General features: G+C 33.6%; 1 protein-coding gene across 2 annotated transcripts in view; it reads right to left on the bottom strand.

The window, feature by feature from the left end:
• Positions 1–19,038, bottom strand: part of NAA16 (N(alpha)-acetyltransferase 16, NatA auxiliary subunit) — a 65,473-nt gene that overhangs the window by 36,896 nt on the left and 9,539 nt on the right. For both annotated transcript variants that reach the window (XR_001145341.1, XM_004680124.2), the window contains exons 2-8: positions 16,995–17,079; positions 14,816–14,920; positions 13,458–13,615; positions 11,151–11,285; positions 6,919–7,072; positions 2,890–3,009; positions 179–274 (exon numbers count right to left, since the gene is read on the bottom strand). Coding sequence is in view for 1 of the 2 variants with exons in the window: in XM_004680124.2 (XP_004680181.1) it covers positions 179–274; positions 2,890–3,009; positions 6,919–7,072; positions 11,151–11,285; positions 13,458–13,615; positions 14,816–14,920; positions 16,995–17,079 (853 nt within the window). In the remaining variant the exon portion in view is untranslated. The remainder of the gene's footprint in view (positions 1–178; positions 275–2,889; positions 3,010–6,918; positions 7,073–11,150; positions 11,286–13,457; positions 13,616–14,815; positions 14,921–16,994; positions 17,080–19,038) is intronic.

Genomic DNA, 19,038 nt, shown 5'->3' with positions numbered 1-19,038 from the left:
AAAACCAACATGCAACATTTAACATTCTCATTAGTATATGCATAATAAATTCACAATTGATTACTCCCACCCCAACATTAGTGAAAATTCTATGAAAGAAACATTTTTACATTTTTAAAATGTAAATAGTGTTGATTAACTTCCATAAATAATTGTCACAAAAATATCCTATTATTACCTGGGACAAGATTCAAAGATAATCTTCTAGGTGAAATTGCTCTGGGGTGCTGCTTACTAATTTCTTCATAAACTTGAAGCCTCTCTTCTAAAGTGCCTATTATCAGTAAATATGTATAAGATTTAAAGCATCAAAATTTTTACCTTATGATACAACACAAACAAAATTTTTTTTAATTATTAAAGCTGCTCTGAATTTTGGAAAGAACAACATTAAAAACTGTGGTGGTAAAATAATATCAGTCATCACTACTTTACTCCAATCTCCAGAGAAATGCAATTTTCATCACAATAGATTCTACATCTCAAATCTTATATTCTTTAGCGTGTGAAAAAGGAAACATTCCTTTATAACATGTCACATAAGCACACTAACCCAATGAAGTTTATATGTATCCCCCAAAAGTCTGTAATACCTATAAAGTAGGCTGAAAGTAGCAAGTTTATGAACCATGACTGTAAATGTTTTATATTTAAAAAGATGAACTAAATTTCTAAAGTAGCTATGACACTTAAAATCTTCATATGAGACTCTATTATAAGCCCACTGATGCAGATTATTTAAAGTAGCAATCATACTCTTAAATGACATAAAATATACTTTTAACAGGAAACTGTATCTTCCCTCCTAAGACCAACCTAATTTTCTACTATGAAATAATGGATCTGTATATAAACTATACATTATTCTGCAACAATTTACAAAATAGGATTAGTGTCTAATTCATTATGCTAAAACAATGCCATGAAGATACAGACTACATATATTATTTATATATGCAGTAAGACAATTTACAGAAGAGCTTTTAATATAAAGAAAACTTTTTAAAATTTTATTATAAACCTTTTACAAATTTTTAAGTGGATTTTAACTCAGACCAGAGAAGTATAATTATTTTAAGAAAAACCCTTGATGCTAGCAATTTACGTGTCTCCAAAAGCAAAGACAGTGTTCTAATCAAGTTTATTAACATTGCACTTTAAGAATTAATGCTGACTTTGTTTAGACTCCTTCCTTCCCCCAGTAATGTTTTGGAGCTCCAATGTGGTTGGATTCTAAAAACTAGGCTATGTTAAAATTAATTTTCACACATTGTTAATGATTTAAAGATTTCAAGAACTATGGAGGGCCATTATACTAAAATTTACATAGAAATTATTGCATATTTTTTAAAAAGCATTTGCCTAGGATACCTAATCTTAAAGAATGACAAATTGTAACCATAAAAAAAAAATCTCTCTACTATTCAAGATAACAAGCTTTATAAATGTAGTTAAACTAACATTAAAACAAAACAAGACCATTTCAATGCCCTATTTGAAGTCACAAGTTGGAGCTCCAGAACTTACCATGGGGGAGAAAAGGTCCTAAGAAACCTAAAAAAATAAAGTAATGTATTAATTTTATTATCAATACATTTTATAGTAAGTATGGATCCTGACAAACGGAACACATGACATTCACTTTAGTAAAACATTTCAATTTCTGTAGTATTAACTTTCAGTAATTGATAGTTCACAGAAAAACAAGTTTCTCACATTTCTAAACTTCAGAAATCTTTTTCACCATTTAAAAAGATTTAATAAAAATATAATAATTTGTGATATTAAAGTCTGAATGTAGAGAAAACCTGGATTACTTTATAATAATGATTAGGATAAAATAAACTTTATCAGCTCATAATATAGTACAGCTTATATTACAATAAATGAATATAGATAGCCACCTACTTACCATACTTTTTATTGTTTTAACTATACTTTTTTATTTAAATTCCTTTACTGGCACAGCATATACTTCAAATGTATTGATTAAGATCATAAACCGCAAAGTATACTAATTAATTCCTAAAAAATCTTAGCTGTGGATAGAACTGCTAAACAATCACTCAGCGACCTAGTAAACATAACAGTCTTACCATAATAAAAACCTCCTCAAAATCAGAAATTAGGCCTGGTCCCAAAAACATCATTTCAGTGTTGGGTCTTACTTTTTGATTATGAACTCATCTAGATAATAAACAGAGCTTTCAAGTCTGCTATGATACTTTTTAAATTTAAAAATTCCCTTTGAATACTGTCAAGCTAATTTCATAATGATTTCAGTCATCTATTTACCCATGAACAGTAATGATCTTAGGTTCTAACAACATTTAACTATAAAACCGTTAAGGAAAATGTGTAAGCAACTCTAGACTTCTTAAAAGGATCACTACATAATTTTGAAAAAGGATCACTACATAATTTTGAAGTTTAAAACTGAGAATATTTTTCTTTCCTCCCCATCCCCAACAGCATAATTGTTTATATTGACATTATGTACTATTATACCCTCACAAATTTTTCTAATCCACATATTACATTTGGAGGTTGAGAGTAAAAGACCTCTAATTCTTTAGAAATACTAAATAATCATGTCATTTCCCAGAAAAGGAAAATTCAGAATCTTCTCTCATCTTTCTAGTTAGTCTAAATTTGTAACATTTTAACAAGTCAAGGAAACTCAAATTATCTATACTCACCATTACCTTAATATAAGTAGCTTACTTCCTTTTCACCCTATTATTTACCTGTAATTTTTCTAAATGGAAAAATGAATGCTAATTCTGTTAATTCTGAAAATATTAATAGTAGTCCTCAAATATTTCAATTTTACATTTTACTATACTTCAATCACTACTTAAGAGAAAGTAGAGAAAAATCATTACATACTAAGTTGCAGAGCTTTTTCCAAGCCTTCATAATAACACCAATTTTCTGCATTCCGATCAATCAAGTTTTTGAATACTTCACTGGCTTCTTTTAATCGTCCCAATTTCAACAGCATTTCCCCTAAAATTAAGTTTAAAAGTAACATACATTTTAAGTATTAAATTATCTTTTTGATCACAGATATTTCCATCATCATTCTTAGTGTTAGAAATATTAATGAAAGAACACACTTTCCTTGGGGACATGTTGTATTTTCTATAACTAAACACAGACTAATTCACAGCTTGCCTTCAGAAATGAACCATCTTTTAAAATTCTATTATACTGATATTCATCTTTGGCTGCTGCCCACATTCCAAACATACATAGAGAATAGTTGTTATGCAAGAAAAATTTTTGCGCTGCACATTTTACATACCCTTTAGGTAACTAAAGACTCCTTACACAAACTGGCAAATTTTAATACCCCTTTCTAGTACCCCTTTTAATGTACTTTACTTAACATATATTAAATAAGTCTTCATTCAATTCTCTTAAGTTTTCTTTCTGGTCGCTAAACTTCGAGAAGCTTAATAACCCAGTAAGACAATAACACTAAACACCATTTCACAGCAAGAACCTACACAAACCATGTTCACACATGTATCACCACCAAAGCTTAATTCCTTTTACTAGGTCAAATAAAAGTAGGTTTTTTAAATGAGAAGTTAAACTTTTCAGATATATTAGAAGGGGTATTTAACTCAAGATAAAGGGAAAATTCTGAAAAAATAAAATGCTTAATTACCTATACCAAAGATTCCTGTTGCCCAAAGAATCTATTTCAAGCAACAGCCCTTTGAAATGTTTTCAGTCTTTTTAGTTTTTATCTTTTTAAGGAGAAAGTATACTATAGTAATGGTAGCATAATTATTCACTATCGCTTCATTATTAAATATTACTCAACCTCTCTCATAAGACTAATTAGCTTAGTAATTACCAATTTCACACTTTCTAGCTTTGTGGCCTTAAAAAAACTGAAAACTTCAGAAGTTCATTTTCTTACCTATAAAATGTCAACCACCTCAGTCCAATTCTGTGATAATCAAATGAAATATACTTAAAAGTAGCAAGCACAGTATTTGGTACAGATGAGTACACAAACATGGCTACTTTAAACTATAAACATACCTAATTACTCCACAGTTTCTGATTAGCCCAATTTTTACCCTCCTTAATCTAGATTTGGTAGACAACAGCATATTTTTCAATTCCAAAAACCAGTTACCTGCAGCTTCCAAGAGACGAAAGTAACTACTAGAGAAATATACAAGTTGATATATTTATATATCATAAGGAAATTGAAAATCTTTTTTTTGAGATTTTTTTTCTTTTTTAAGATTTATTTATTTGTGCATACAGAACTGGGGTACAGGCCAGAGGCTCAGGGGCGGCGAGAGGCTTCACCAGAGACAGAGTGGGGAACAGAACAGGCATATCCACGAAGTACACTGCTGAGGGGAGCAGCTGGCGGGTCAGGAGAGGTCTGCCCGCCATGTGGTCACCTCCGGGGCAGGCGGGAATCGAACTCATGCGAAAGCGGCTTTAGATTCTCAGTGCTGTGCTTTAACCAGCTGCGCCACCAGGGAGGGCCAGAAAATCTCTTTTTAAAGATTTTTTAAATTATCTTAATATACTAATGACTACAAAACCATAAATATAAAAGGTCTCTAGGCCTGCAAATTTCACTAAAAGTATTTAAATACCATAACCTCTATCAGCAATAAAGAACATTGATTTTACTCAAAGTGATGACCCCCAAATTATCCTCATTAATCAATATATGAATGAGTATAACCTACAGAATTCACAAGTTATAAGTAGTATTTTTTTAAGTAGGATTGCTGACTATATATCCACTTTTTATCATTGCATTTCCTATTGATGCTATACTATAAGACAGAGAAAGAAAAACCCAAAAGCTAAAATTTAATCAGAAAATATCATGAGAACATAAGAATAACTTTTTCTTTCAGCCATCAATTACAAATAAAGAAACTGTATCTTTGATATTAACCCCTTATCAGCAACATTCTATGAATTTTTTCTCCCATACAATAGGGTGCCTTTTTAATCATCTTATATTTTTCTTTCACTGTATAAAAACTTTGTAATACACAATTCAAAAATAAAAAGCGGGTCCTTCCTGGTGGCACAGAGGGTTAAAGTGCAGCACTGGAAACGAGACACAGCTGCTTCAGTACCAGTTTGATTCCTGGCCTCAGAGGTAACCCACAAGGTGCAGCAAACTCTCCTGTCTCACCTGCTGCTCTCCTCAGCAGCACTTTGCCTGTTTTGCTCCCCACTCTGTCTCTGGTGAATCCTATCACCACCCCTGCACCTCTGGCCTGTACCTCAGTTCTGTATGCATAAATAAATTCATCTTTTAGAAAACATAAAATAACAAGCAAACAGCACAATTAATAAATGGGCAGCACACATACACAATTCACTGAACAGGATATCCAGAAAGCCAACAGATGCAATAAAAGTTCGTGTATCATTACTTCCAGTAAGAGAGATGTGGGTTAAAACTATAGTTAAGATAACCATCCAATACACCCTGAAAATATTTAAAAAACTAGTGGACATCAGTAAACAATGAGGGCTCTGAAACTGAGATGGAGAGAAAGGAATGACACAAGGGGACATAAGGGTAGGAAAAGTAATTTAAAAAATCATAAAGAGGTATTTAGAAATTACCACCTCAAATGCAAGGTGACTTTGAGAAAGTCCTTAATCTTACCCCAGTTTCCTCAACTATAAATATGGGGATAGGGCTTCCCAGGTGGCCTAGTGGTTAAGTCTCAGCACTATCACTACTATTGCCTGAATTCCATCCCCAGTCAGGGAGCTGACCCACATATGATGCAGTCCAGACCTCTCCTGTCTCGCCCATAGCTCCCCTTAGCAGCGTGACTCCAAAAATCCACCCATTCTGCTCCCTACTCTTCTTTCTCTGATTTCTCCCACCCCTGGTACCTTTAACCTGCACCCCAGTTCTTCTATGCCCAAAAAGGGGGGGGGGGTTAATAGTACCCAATACCCAAGTGAAAATGTTAAACTAAAATTTACATGAAATGAAGCATTTATGTAAGTATTCCATTCTCTAATAAAACACAAGAGGAAATATTAGGTATTATTTTTGATAAGCTTGAGAGGTCCTGTAACTTTATGAAATTTTATCATTTTAGTTAAACCTTACATTTGTTGTACTGCTACAGGAATGGATAATTGATAAGGAAAGCGTTGTTTAAAGATGTACCTGATTCTCTGCTAAAATACATTTTTAACAAATGATTTATCCGGATCCTATTCAGAATTATCCTATAATAAATCTAGCCTTCATGATGATCGCAGTGTCATCATTAACTATAGTCATTGTATTTTTCTGTATATGAAGGAGGCAAGAGAATATGAAGGCAGGAGAACATACTGCTTAATAAGAACATGAAATATGGATTCAAATTAAGCACCATTCAACTTTCTGAGCTGTGTAACTTTGAGCAAGTCCCTCTGTTCCTCAGCTACATCTCTAAATGTATAACAATTGATCAGAGAGCAGTTATAAAGAGTAAATTATTTGATAATGATTTTACTGTAATACTGTCTGATATATATATAGAAAGTCTTCTAAAGTGTTAGGAGAGAATATATAGGTTTTTGTCTTTTTCTTTGTGGTCATTAAAAAATAAAGCAGCTGGCCCTCCCTGGTGGCACAGCGGGTTAAAGCACAGCACTGAGAAGCTAAAGCCACTTTCACATGAGTTCGATTCCCGCCTGCCCCTGAGGTGTCCACATGGCGTGGCAGACCTCTCCTGACCCGCCCGCTGCTCCCCTCAGCAGTGTACTTCGTCGATCTGCCTGTTCTGCTCCCCACTCTGGTGAAGCCTCTCGCTGCCCCTGAGCCTCTGGCTTGTACCCCAGTTCTGTATGCACAAATAAATAAATCTTTAAAAATAAATAAATAAATAAAGCTGTTGAACTTACCTTTGATTTCTTCCACCAAAAGTTTATCACATATTTGTTTCTCATATGTTTCTATATGCTCCAAAGATTCCTGAAACAGATCTGCCTCCCTCATCACTTGATTCTGGTACAATATCAGTTCACTATATTCATAGTCTATTTTATTGGGTGGGACCTGAAAAAAAAATTATCTTACTTGTATAAGTACTTTAAGTTCCTGCAGACCCTTAATTTAACTGTTTTCTCAAGAAAAGCAATTTTTTAAAAAGTAAATCACAGAAACAGAAGAGTAATTAACAACAAAGAAGACTAGTAAATTCTTTAAAACCAATGAAGAGATGGGATGTCCGCAAAATGAAGAGGTCAGAAAAGCATATACAAGGCCTTCTTACTGGTAAAAGGGGTTAAGTTCCAGCACTATGAAGTTAGGAGCATGAGTTTGATCCCCGGCCAGGGAGCAAACAAACATGGAGCAGCAGACTCTCCTGTAATGCCCACTGTTCCCCTCAGCAGTGTATTTCAGTAGATCCACCTGTCCTGCTCCCCACTCTATCACTGGTGAATCCTCTCACCCTCACACCTCTGATATGTACCCCCAGTTCTTATATGCATAAATAATAAATAAATCTTAAAAGAAGATATGCTAAAATTAAAATCATATACCCCCACAAAAAAGTATATTGTTAAAACCCTAAAGGAGTTCCAAATATATATATATATATATATTAGAACTAATAACAGATTTTTTTTTAGCAAGGTGACAAAATACAAAATTAATGCATGAAAATCAGTTACACCTGAATACATCAGAAATAAACAACCTGAAAATAAAATTGTCTCAAGAAGAACAAAATATATAGGAACAAATCTAAGAAACAAAACTTATGTATTTAGAACTAAAACAAGCTAGGAGAAATTAAAAATCTAAACAAGTGGGTGGACAATGCATTCCAGGTTCAAGGATCAGAATATTCAATATTATATTGATGGCAATACTGTAGCTATAGCTACCGTAATCAGTGTAGTAACAGATGGGATTACAACAGACATATAGATCAACAGAACATAACACAAGGTCTAGAAATAATCACTGTATTCTGGTCAATTGATTTTCAACAAAGGTGTCATGGCAATTTTATGATTAAAAAAACTGGACTTCATCAAAATTATAACCTTTTTCCTCTTTAAAAGACACCATTAATGTCATGAAAATACAAGTTACAGACTGGGAGAAAATGATGGCCTGATAATCAAGTTAAACTGAGACTATAAAAGAAACTCTTACACAATTCAGATATAAGACAAATAACCCAATACAAAAATGAGCACAAAACACGCATAGGCATTTTTCATTACATGAGAAATATAAATGGCTAGTACAAACATGATAAAATGTTCAGTATCACAGTCACTAGGAAATGCAGATACCAGTACAAGATTATCCTCAAAAAATGAATAGGTGTGAGAGATGGGTGAAGGTTGAAATCCTCATCTGTTGCTGATGGGAATGTAAATCATTCACCACTTAGAAAAATTAGGCAATTTATTGAAAAGGTAAATATATAGTTACCATACAACCAAATAATTTCATTTTTAGATCTCTAACCAAGAAAGAAATAAAAACATGTCCACACAAAAACTAACTGACATACTGGATCATGGTGAGGGCACATGGTGATTTGGTGATGGGAACCCCAAGGGGATGGCAATTGAGATGGAAAAATGCACAAAAATACGTAAAAATAAATTATTATAAAATAAAAAAAAATTATTTTAAAAACTAATTGACAAATTTAATAGCAGCATTATACATAGTTCTGAAACTAAAAATGATCCAAATGCCTTATCAATTGATGAATAAACAAAGTATACAATGAAATATTATTCAGCATTAAAACAAATGATCTAATATATGCTTTAATATGGCTGAATCTCAAAAACATGCTAATAAAAATCTGATTGCATTTATTTGAAATTTCAAAAAAAGACAAATTTAGAGACAAAAAGCAGATTAGCAGCTCCGTAGGTCTATGGATAAGAATGAAATTTTAATGCAAATGGGAGTAAGAACATTTTTGGGTGATGAAACATCCTAAACTTGGATTAGGATTAAGGTTATATGACAAATTTACTGGAAGGGAAAAAAAAAACAGACAAGATTTCAGGGAACAACTGGGAGATGACCAGCAAACAAAAGAGATGAAATAACAGAAGCTCAAATTTAGAGTAGCTATAAAAAGAAAATCATTATGGAGAGTGCCAATCTGCCCTGTAAAAGCCCCCAGAAAGAAGGTAAAAATCCTGACATGACAAATATAGAAGGAATAGAATGAGACAAAAGACTCAAGATTAAGGGATTAATTGAAGGTAGACTAGCAGTCCATTTCATCAACTCTGTAATCAAACCTACATCCAAAATAACTGTAGTCATTTAAGAGTTAAGTGCTCTGCTTCAAAGTAGACAGTGCCAGAAAAGAGTACTAAGGGAGGAAAAAAGGTATCTGCACTACTGCAATATACACAACAGTCAACATAAGGAAAAAATCAGTGTCCATTGACAGCTGAAGATGTGGGGTGTGTATGAGTGTGCAAACTACTGATATTTTCATGTTTCTACATATTCCAAAAACTCCTAAAACAGGTCTTCCTCTCTCATGGTTTGATTTGGTAGAATATCAGCATATGTATGTATATAAACATACAAATATGACAAATATGTACATATACATAAATATATTGGGTTGTCAGAAAAAGCATGATGTATTCTTTCTGTATTTCAAACAAAAACATATCATGACTTTTCTGACAACCCAATACATAACACACAGTGAAATAATATCCAGCCATAAGAAAGAGCATTGATGGGCCCTGAGGGCACTGTTTTAAGTGAGATAAAATAGAGAAAGAAGCTGTATGACAGCACTTATATCTAAAAAAGGGCAGAATCAAGACACAGCAGAACAGTACCCTAAGGGAACTACAAGGACACAAAATAACAATTCATAACTTTTATGAAATTGTATATAATGCAAGTATCACTAGAAATGATAGATAGCAATTTCAGAATGGGGTTACCTCTAATAGGGAGGTACCTAGGAGGACTTTAGCTATTTCAGTTACATTTTATATTTTTAAAAAATAAAATATGGGGCCCTCCCTGGTGGCACAGTGCATTAAGGCACAGCACTGAGACGCTAAAGCTACTTCCCACACCTCCGCCTGCCCCGGAGGTGATCCACATGGCACGGCAGACCTCTCCTGGCCCATCTGCTGTCCCCTCAGCAGTGAGCGTACTTCATCATTCGGCCTATTCTACTCCCTGCTCTGTCTCTGGTGAATCCTCTCACCGCCCCGGTACCTCTAGCCTGTACCCCAGTTCTGTCTGAATAAATTAAAACTAAATAAATAAATAAATAAAATATGGAAGGCCTCCCTGGTGGCTAAGGTACTAAGCACCATCCTGCTATCAGCAGTCACTATGGCATGCCATTTAATCCCCAGGCAGGGAGCTAACCCTTACTGCAGTAGACTCTTCTGTTTCACCCACTGCTCCCCTCAACAGTGTATTTCAGTCAATCGTCTGTTCTGCTCCCCACTCTTTATCTGGTGAATCTTCTCACCCCTCCCTGTTGCCCCCCAATCTCTAGCTTACACTCCAGCTCTTGTATGCACAAATAAATAAACCTTTAAAAAATTAAATAGATAAAAATAAAACCTGGCTCAATTATGAAAAAATGCTAATCTACTTCATTTCTCTTATGATACAATCTATTTTTTCTATTTTTGTATTTACAAGCATATTAAGGTTATTTAGTAAAATATAGCTACTGTTCTACATATATAAAGCAATATGTTAGAAAAAATTCCATAGTCAAAAAATATTTTTATGTATTCTTTATTAATTGGAATATTGTTGAAGTTATACTGCACAAATTTATTTTATTTTGTATTAAGAATTCTGTTTTACGGTAGGGGGCACTGGACTATGCTGATGGCACATGGGTGATTTAGTGATGGGAAGCCCAAGGGGATTGCAACTGAGATGGAAAAATGCACAAAATGATGTAAAAATAAACTATTATTTAAAAAAGAAGAAGAAAAAAAAGACTTCTGTTTTAACTTTTCCAACTAGTTCAAATACTTTCCAAGTATCCACAGGTCTTGATTTTAAGTCATGTTTAGAGATGGGAACAATATTACTCAACTATTTTAGTTTGTGACAGTAGGAGAAAATATTAACATGAAGTACTTACTTGCTGGGTTTGTCTGAATTCTTCCAAGAGTTTTAGTGCCATATCATAATCTTTCAACAGATGGTATGCAATAGCATATCCAATCCAGGAAGCCCTCTGTGTTGGACGCAACTGAAGAAGCTGATACCTTGTCTCCTTAAAAAAGAAAAAAAAGTAACTTTTTAATTTTTTTAACTTTAGCTTTCTCTAAAATATTTAGATTTCATTATTCTTAATAAAACAATTTAATGAACAAGTATCAGCTACAGAAAAGAATGGACATTCTTTTTATGTTTCTTATCTAAATTACTTTAAGTTCTAGAATGCCTCATTATGCTCATGTAAGACTGTTGCTGAAAAACTGTCTTTGGGGTCTATGCTTTTGGACTGCCTAAAAAAATTACCCTTATTTAACATGAATATCTTTTGGTAACTAAGTATCTTAGAAAAGATAGCTAAGATAGCTTTTTATTAAACTAAAATTCACTGTTTATACAATTATTACAAGAAATACAGTGTATTTACTTTGTGAAAGCTGGCCACAAGACAAGATGGACACAGCCAGAGGAAACAAACATCTAACTAGAATTTTCTAGCAGAAGTACCACTGGTGCCATTCTAAATTCAACATCTTAGACACATTTGGGAAAATAACACCAGAAAGTTCACTATGGCTACCTCATAAGAATTAAGAAATCTTCACTAGCCGAGAAATGCAATCTCCTAACATCCACCCCATTTATTCATAGTATAAATCTGCCAAGTGCAACTACCTGGTTAAAGAGGGTCTCACAAAGAACACTAGCTACAATCGAATCTTAAAAATTAAGCATTTGGCGGCCCTCCCTGGTGGCGCAGCGGGTTAAAGCACAGCACTGAGAATCTTCCGCATGAGTTCGATTTCCGCCTGCCCCGGAGGTGACCACATGATGTGGCAGACCTCTCCTGACCCGCCTGCCCGCTGCTCCCGTCAGCAATGTACTTCGATCTGCTTGTTTTGTTCCCCACTCTGTCTCTGGTGAAGCCTCTCACCGCCTCTGAGCCTCTGGCCTGCACCCCAGCTCTGTATGCACAAATAAATAAATCTTTAAAAAAAAAAAATGAAGCATTTGGTATTAACGACTGTATTGTTGAAATGGGGAGCCAAGTAAATCCATCTATACTATATGCCACAAGGAATAATGTGATCAGATCTTTTAGGGGAAAAATGGTATCTTTAACAAATCAACTTAACAGTATGAATCCTTCACCCTCACATGTAAGTATATGGATCTCTTTAGGCTTAGGACACTAAGCTATGTCACTCTCATGCCATATTTTCACTGTTGCTTCTATTCTCTCTACCCAATCCAGCTATTGTGGTAAATGCAACCCTGTAGATCACCTTATCTTCCATCTTGTTATCCCTCCCACCCTGATTCAAGGCCCCAATCCCACACCAAACCCTTAATCTTACTGCCACCCAGAAACCACAAATTAAGCACCTTACCCTCTGGCCATCGTCCTATATTAAGTTTCTTGGGTCCTTCATTTCTAATCACCTATTCTCTTCTTTATCTTCATTTATTTCACTATCTGTTTTAACTATCTTCTTGCCACTATTCTTATTTTCTTTACCTATTCCTAAAGAAAATCAACTTTAACTCCTCTACTACGTCAGCTAAGTACTGCTGAAGTAACGACATAATGTACTATAAAAAGGTGTCATTTTGAAGTTTAGAACCCCTGAAGTTTCTGAAAAAATCTAAGTATAAAAGGTATAAGAACACAACAATTAAATGGCAAAAGTAAAATGTAAATATTTGTTTAAAGGAAACTGTAAAGAATTGGTGGCTTCTTTAATATAAGGAGAGAATCCCATTTGGATATACTGGATATTAAGAGGATACTAAGAGGTGATACCCAGAAGGGTTGAAGAGGTTTGTACAACAGGAAGACTGATTCATGGCAATCTTTCTATTACCTTATATTTACTAACCTATAATAAAGAAACTTAGCAATACATTTAGATTATAAAATTGTAAAAGCCTTATTTACCAAATTTGTAAATATCAATGCCAGAGGATCTAGAATACTTGTACATGGGAGATAATCTAGTTTGTTATTTTTTTTTAAAGCATTAAATGAAAGCAATTGTCCTTTCCTGACAAATACGCAGTTCCACAACTATCAATGGAGGGAAGATCCCAAGTGACTTTGCCCTTCAACTACAGACTATAACGAACAATCCAATCACATGATAGTGGCTGATGTTCATCTCATTCAGAATTCGCATGCTCTTTTTATATCTATTGTAAAAATACATTCATACAGACTTAACGTACTTACTCGGTAACCTTCAAGGTCTCTCATTTGGATCTGCAACAGAGAGAGATCCCTCAAAATTTGCAAATTATCTTTATCTAATTTGAGGGCATTTCGATAACATTTAATAGCTTCATCGTATTTTTTATCAGAACGCTGCAAGAGTCCATATACATGCCAACCTATTAAGTTAAGGAAATAAGACATTCACAGATGCTAGAATATACTGTGCTGCATATCTAATATAAAGTTTACCTTAACATATTTTGTCTAAGATTTACTTCAAAATGATCTGGAGTCAAAGACAATACAATAGTGAGGGGATAGAATAAAATCAGACCAGATCAATATTGTTAAATTAATACTGTTAAATAAATACTGTTAAATTGTTAGTTGTTATGCTAAATGCACATCCAGAAGTTCCTATTCTAGTCTTTCTACTTGTGTACATGCTTGAAAAATTCTTCCTATTTTCAAGCCCCAACCCCCTCACTTTCCTACCCCAGTACCTCAACATTCACTTACTCTTCATCACTATGTATAAAAACAGAAAATAAACAAAGACTGCAAGTACCTTTTAAATCAAGTTTATATTAAATCAATTCTAAAAGAACACATCCATTAATTCGCCAGTGATAGTAAAGACCACAAAAAATAAGTATTTATTATAAATTAATGTCTTGGACTATTTTGGAGCTAAAAGAACTATCATACTTATATGCCCTCTTCACTCTAGGTAAGTAATGAGATAAAGAAATAAGAAGTATTCTGAGAGAACTCTAAGCTAAATGTTTCTGCTCAGATTTGATATTTAATACTGGCCAGTTAGATGATTGTAAAAGAGTAAGACATAAAGGTAATGTGTGAAAAGAGGCAAAACAGAAGCAAAAATAAATTTCAAGTTTTTAATGAAGTAACAGCAATGTCCCTATGTAAGAGAAACCAAGGTGAGGAATCAATATATCTAATACTATATAAAACATTTTAAGTCAAGATTCTTCTGAATTTTTCTTCTAAAATTTCTAAAACAAAGTTTAAGGAACACACATTACTATACAGGTAAATAATCATCTATAATGATATAAAAGTATCACTCAGTTTACGAATATGTAAGAAAAATGGACTTCACATTATTTATTAGTTACTTTTTCGTCATACTGAGCACAACTGAAAGATATACATACTATATGTGGATTAAATGCTTCATAACAAGCAAGAGTAAGAAACAGAATAAACTTTATACTACACAATGTTGACAATTACTCTTTTCTATGTAGGTTTGAAATTTTTCATACTGTTAGCTTTTAATTTGAATTCGAAAAACTAATAAATGAAAAATACATAAGTAAAATCAAACTATTCAACTACTGCAAAAAGGATACAGACATGACTCTTGACATCATTACGAAGTCCTTTACGAACAAATTCATATGCTTCTTCTTTTTTTCCTAAACAGTTCAATGTTAATCCTTTCATAGCCAAAGTCTCTGAAAAATATTTTAACAACTATTTACACGTATAAGATACAAATTATTCTCTTGCACTATTTTAATATATGAAATCTGCCAATGCTTATATGATTTTTTGAAATTATATAGTTAGAACATCTCTCCAAATACAAAACATAAAACCACATTCAAGTATTTGCACAGAGTCTAGCCTAAGTCCTTTTCTCAAATTCCTTAGGCTGGGACTGAGTTGCTGCAAAAATATAAAGGCAGGCACCCAAATTCTGTAGAGTTAAATCTACTACAGTAGTTCCATAACTTTCACCTGATACCAGTCTAATAAAACCATCATCTGCTTTGCACACCATAAAAACAATTTAACAAAGTTGAACACAACTTAAAAATCAACTTATTCATTACAAGTTTCCTAGTAACCAAAGTAAAACATTCCTATCTGGCATCATTTGGCGGGTTATTCTGGTGGTCTGAGAATACTATTACTATTAATTTATTTTAGAAAAGGTCCCCACAGGTCTATGGTGATGACACATGGGTGATTTGGTGATGGGTAGCCCATGGGGATTACAACTGAGATGAAAAAATACACAAAATGAGGTAAAAACAAACTATTACATTAATTTTAAAAATATGATAGTTAAAAAAAAGTCTTTAGAGTTCCCAAATCCAAAAAAAAATAACCTAACAAGTCACACCAAATAAAAACAACATTCTGCTTCAGATAGGGGAGGAAACTAAAACAGATTTCATTTTTGTCAGCAAATTTATTCAAACTAATTCAATTTAGGTTAATTAATATCAGTTTGTATCTTAAGAGTACAGCACTCCACTACTGGGATGGCAGCAGTAGAACATGTTTAATGAAAAATAACTTCAAATGAAATAATCATTTGAGTAATCTACAAGGAGAGGATGAGCATAGAATAATGGTTTCCAAACTGCTCTCTGCACATTCTGGTTTTCAAAATAAGGTATCTACTGGTCCGGCTCCTAACATCTTGACTGTCTTTACATTATGAACTTATCACAAGCTCCCATTTGGATAGGGATTCTATGGCATTAATTTCTAAAATTCTGTACGATGAAGACTTCTTTCATTTTCTTTAAGGAACGCTTTAAATGGACCCTCTCTGGTGACACAATGGGTAGGACACAGCACTACAAGCCAGCCACAGCTGCTTCAGTGTGAGCTCTATCCCCAGCCCAGGAGGTGATCCACATGGCGCAGCAGAATTCTCCTGTCTCGCTCACTGCTCCCCTCAGCAGTGTACCTCATCAATATGCCTGCTCTGCTCCCCACTGTCTCTGGTGAACCTTCTCACTGCCCCTGCACCTCTGGCCTATACTCTAGTTCTGTTTGAATAAATGAATCTTTAAAAAAAAAAAAAAAAAAAAAGAACGCTTTAAATGTTATTACAAAGCAGAATAGAGCCTCTTTTCCTAATAGAATGGTCTCAAAAATTACCCAAGTCAAACATTCAGAGACCCCAATTATCTCTGCCCATCTACAGGGCCATAATATGAATATCTAACCTAATCTATCCTGTCAACAAATATTGGTCACCAGTGGAAAAAAGGATGAGATAAGCAAATAGTCATTTAATGACACCAGTGCTAGAAAACAGTTCAAAAAAATAATCTAATGGAAATCAACAGTATCAGATTTATACAGATGAGCAGATATATAAAAGTGGACATCTACCATGGAATAAAGCATATTTAATTATATCTTCATATTCCTTATGTATTGAAAATACTGTCCTTATTTTTTACATAGAATGCCAAAGGGTAAATGTGAGTTCTACTCAAAGTAACAGATGAATTCAGGTCTCTAAAAATACTGGTATAAAACTCATCCAATTATTTTCCTATAGATGAATCAACCAATTCTCACCTAAAGTTCTATGTATACCTAGGCATAATAAAAGTAACATAAGTTTAGGACCTATAAAGCATAAGTAAAAACGCTGAACATTTATAATAGAGAACTACAAGGTCAAAGAATCTAGATAATATTCTTTCATTGTTAGCAATCCTATATGTCAAGTTTTAGAATTAGATTTCCCATAGCAAACTCTCACACATGAAACAATACCTCCGTGTTCAGTAAATTTGGGGTTTGAAAGAATCATCTTGCAAAACTTGAGGCCATTTTTGTATTGCTTCTGTTCATAACATTTCTGTGAAGAAAAAAAAAATTAGTATATTTTCTAAACATATATGGGGCACTTTTTGGTGGATACGATAAATACTAAGTTCAAAGTTCAAAATTAGATCTAAAACCTATGTGATGCTTCACGGAGACTGAAATGCATACTACCAGAAAACACTGGATTAAAGAAATCAAAGAAGAAATTAAAAAATACTTTGAGTTGAGTGACAATGAGGACACCACTTTCCAGATGTATGGGATGCTGCAAAAGCAGTAATAAGTAGAAAGTAGATAGCAATACAAGCTCACATCAAGAAACAAAAAAGAGCTCAAAAGAAACATAATCTCTCATCTCAAAGAATTAGAAAAACAACAACAACAAAAAAAAACCCAAACGCAGAAGAAAGTAAATAATAAAAAAATCAAAGCAGAAATAACAAAAAAGCTAAAAAAAAAATCCAAAAGATCAATGAAAAGCTGGTTCTTAAAACAAAATAAATAAATGAAACAGATGAACCTCTAGCCAGGCTCACAAAGAAAAAAAATAGAAGAAAACGCAAATAAACTGGATCATAAAATGTGGGTGCAGTGTACAATCTCCTTTCAAGTTAGACAACAGCAGGACCTCTGGTCATCCTGGGGCAATACTGATATGCTCTGTGCCTAGGGACTAATCGTGGAATAAGATTAGAGCCATGGGTGGGAGTTAGGTATATCGTAACCCTCTGTAAAGCCCAAAATCTAGTGTTCAGTTTTGATCCATTCTTCTCTGTCAATAAAAAGTCCAGGATCTTGCTCTTGAGCAGCATCCTGTAACAAGCAGCAATCTGCATCCTTCATCCTGCTCCAATATTCCTGATTTTTTTTTTATCTCAGTGGCATTGAACAAGAGGATAAATTACAATAGACTCAGTTAAAATCAAAAGAATAATCAGAGATTACTGTGAGCATTTATATGCAAACAAGTTCAACAATTTAAAAGAAATAGACAAATTTCTAGAACAATATAAGCATCTTTGGGTGATTATATGTATTACATATATGCTAGACAAAGAAGAAACAGAACACCTAAACAGACCAACTACAAGCAGTGAAATTGAAACAGTAAATAAAAAACACTCCCCAAAAACAAAAGCCCAGGACCAGATGGCTTTACAAATGAATTCTATCAAATGTTCAGAAAAGTATTAGTACCTATCCTACACACTTTCAAAAAAAATGAGAAAGAAGGAATACTACCAAATACATCTAGGAAGCCAACATTACACTAATACCAAAAACAAACAAAGACAACACACAAAAAGAAAACTACAGGCCAATCTCCCTAATAAACACTGATGAAAAAATCCTTGCCAACAGAATCCAACAATGCATCAAAAGGATAATTCACCACAATCAAGTGGGACTTATCCCGGGGCACAAAGATGGTTCAACATCCAAAAATCAATTAAAGTCATCCAACACATCAACAAAAAGAAAAATAAGTTTGGCATCAATAAATACTAAGAAAAAATTCAACAAAGTTCAATGTCCATTTATGATCAAGATCCTTGAAATTCTCCAGATAGAAGGAACATACCTCAACATGATAAAAGCCATATACAACAAACCCACAGCCAACATTATCTTCAATGGTGAAAAGCTGAAAGCCTTTCCTTTAAGATCATGAACAAGTCAAGAATGTCCACTACGTTTCAGTGTAATACTGGATGTCTTACCCAGAGCAGTAAGACAAGGAAGACATACAAGGAACCCAAACAGGGAAAAAAGATGTAAAACTATCACTATGTGCAGATGATATGATAATATACATAGAGAACCCTGAAAACTGTACAGAAAAACTAATCAAAACAATCAATTGGCTTAGTAAAGTAACAGGATATAAAATCAACACAGAAAAATCAGTAGCCTTCCTATATAAAATAATCTGAAGAAGAAATCAAGAAAACTACCCCTTTTAAAACTGAAGCAAAAAAAAAAAAAATCA

The sequence above is a fragment of the Condylura cristata genome, unplaced genomic scaffold (assembly GCF_000260355.1).
Source record: "Condylura cristata isolate star-nosed mole 26May11 unplaced genomic scaffold, ConCri1.0 scaffold00010, whole genome shotgun sequence".
NCBI lineage: Eukaryota > Metazoa > Chordata > Mammalia > Eulipotyphla > Talpidae > Condylura > Condylura cristata.
The sequence above is the reverse complement of the archived record's forward strand: the minus strand, read 5'-3'. Positions and strand labels throughout refer to the sequence as shown.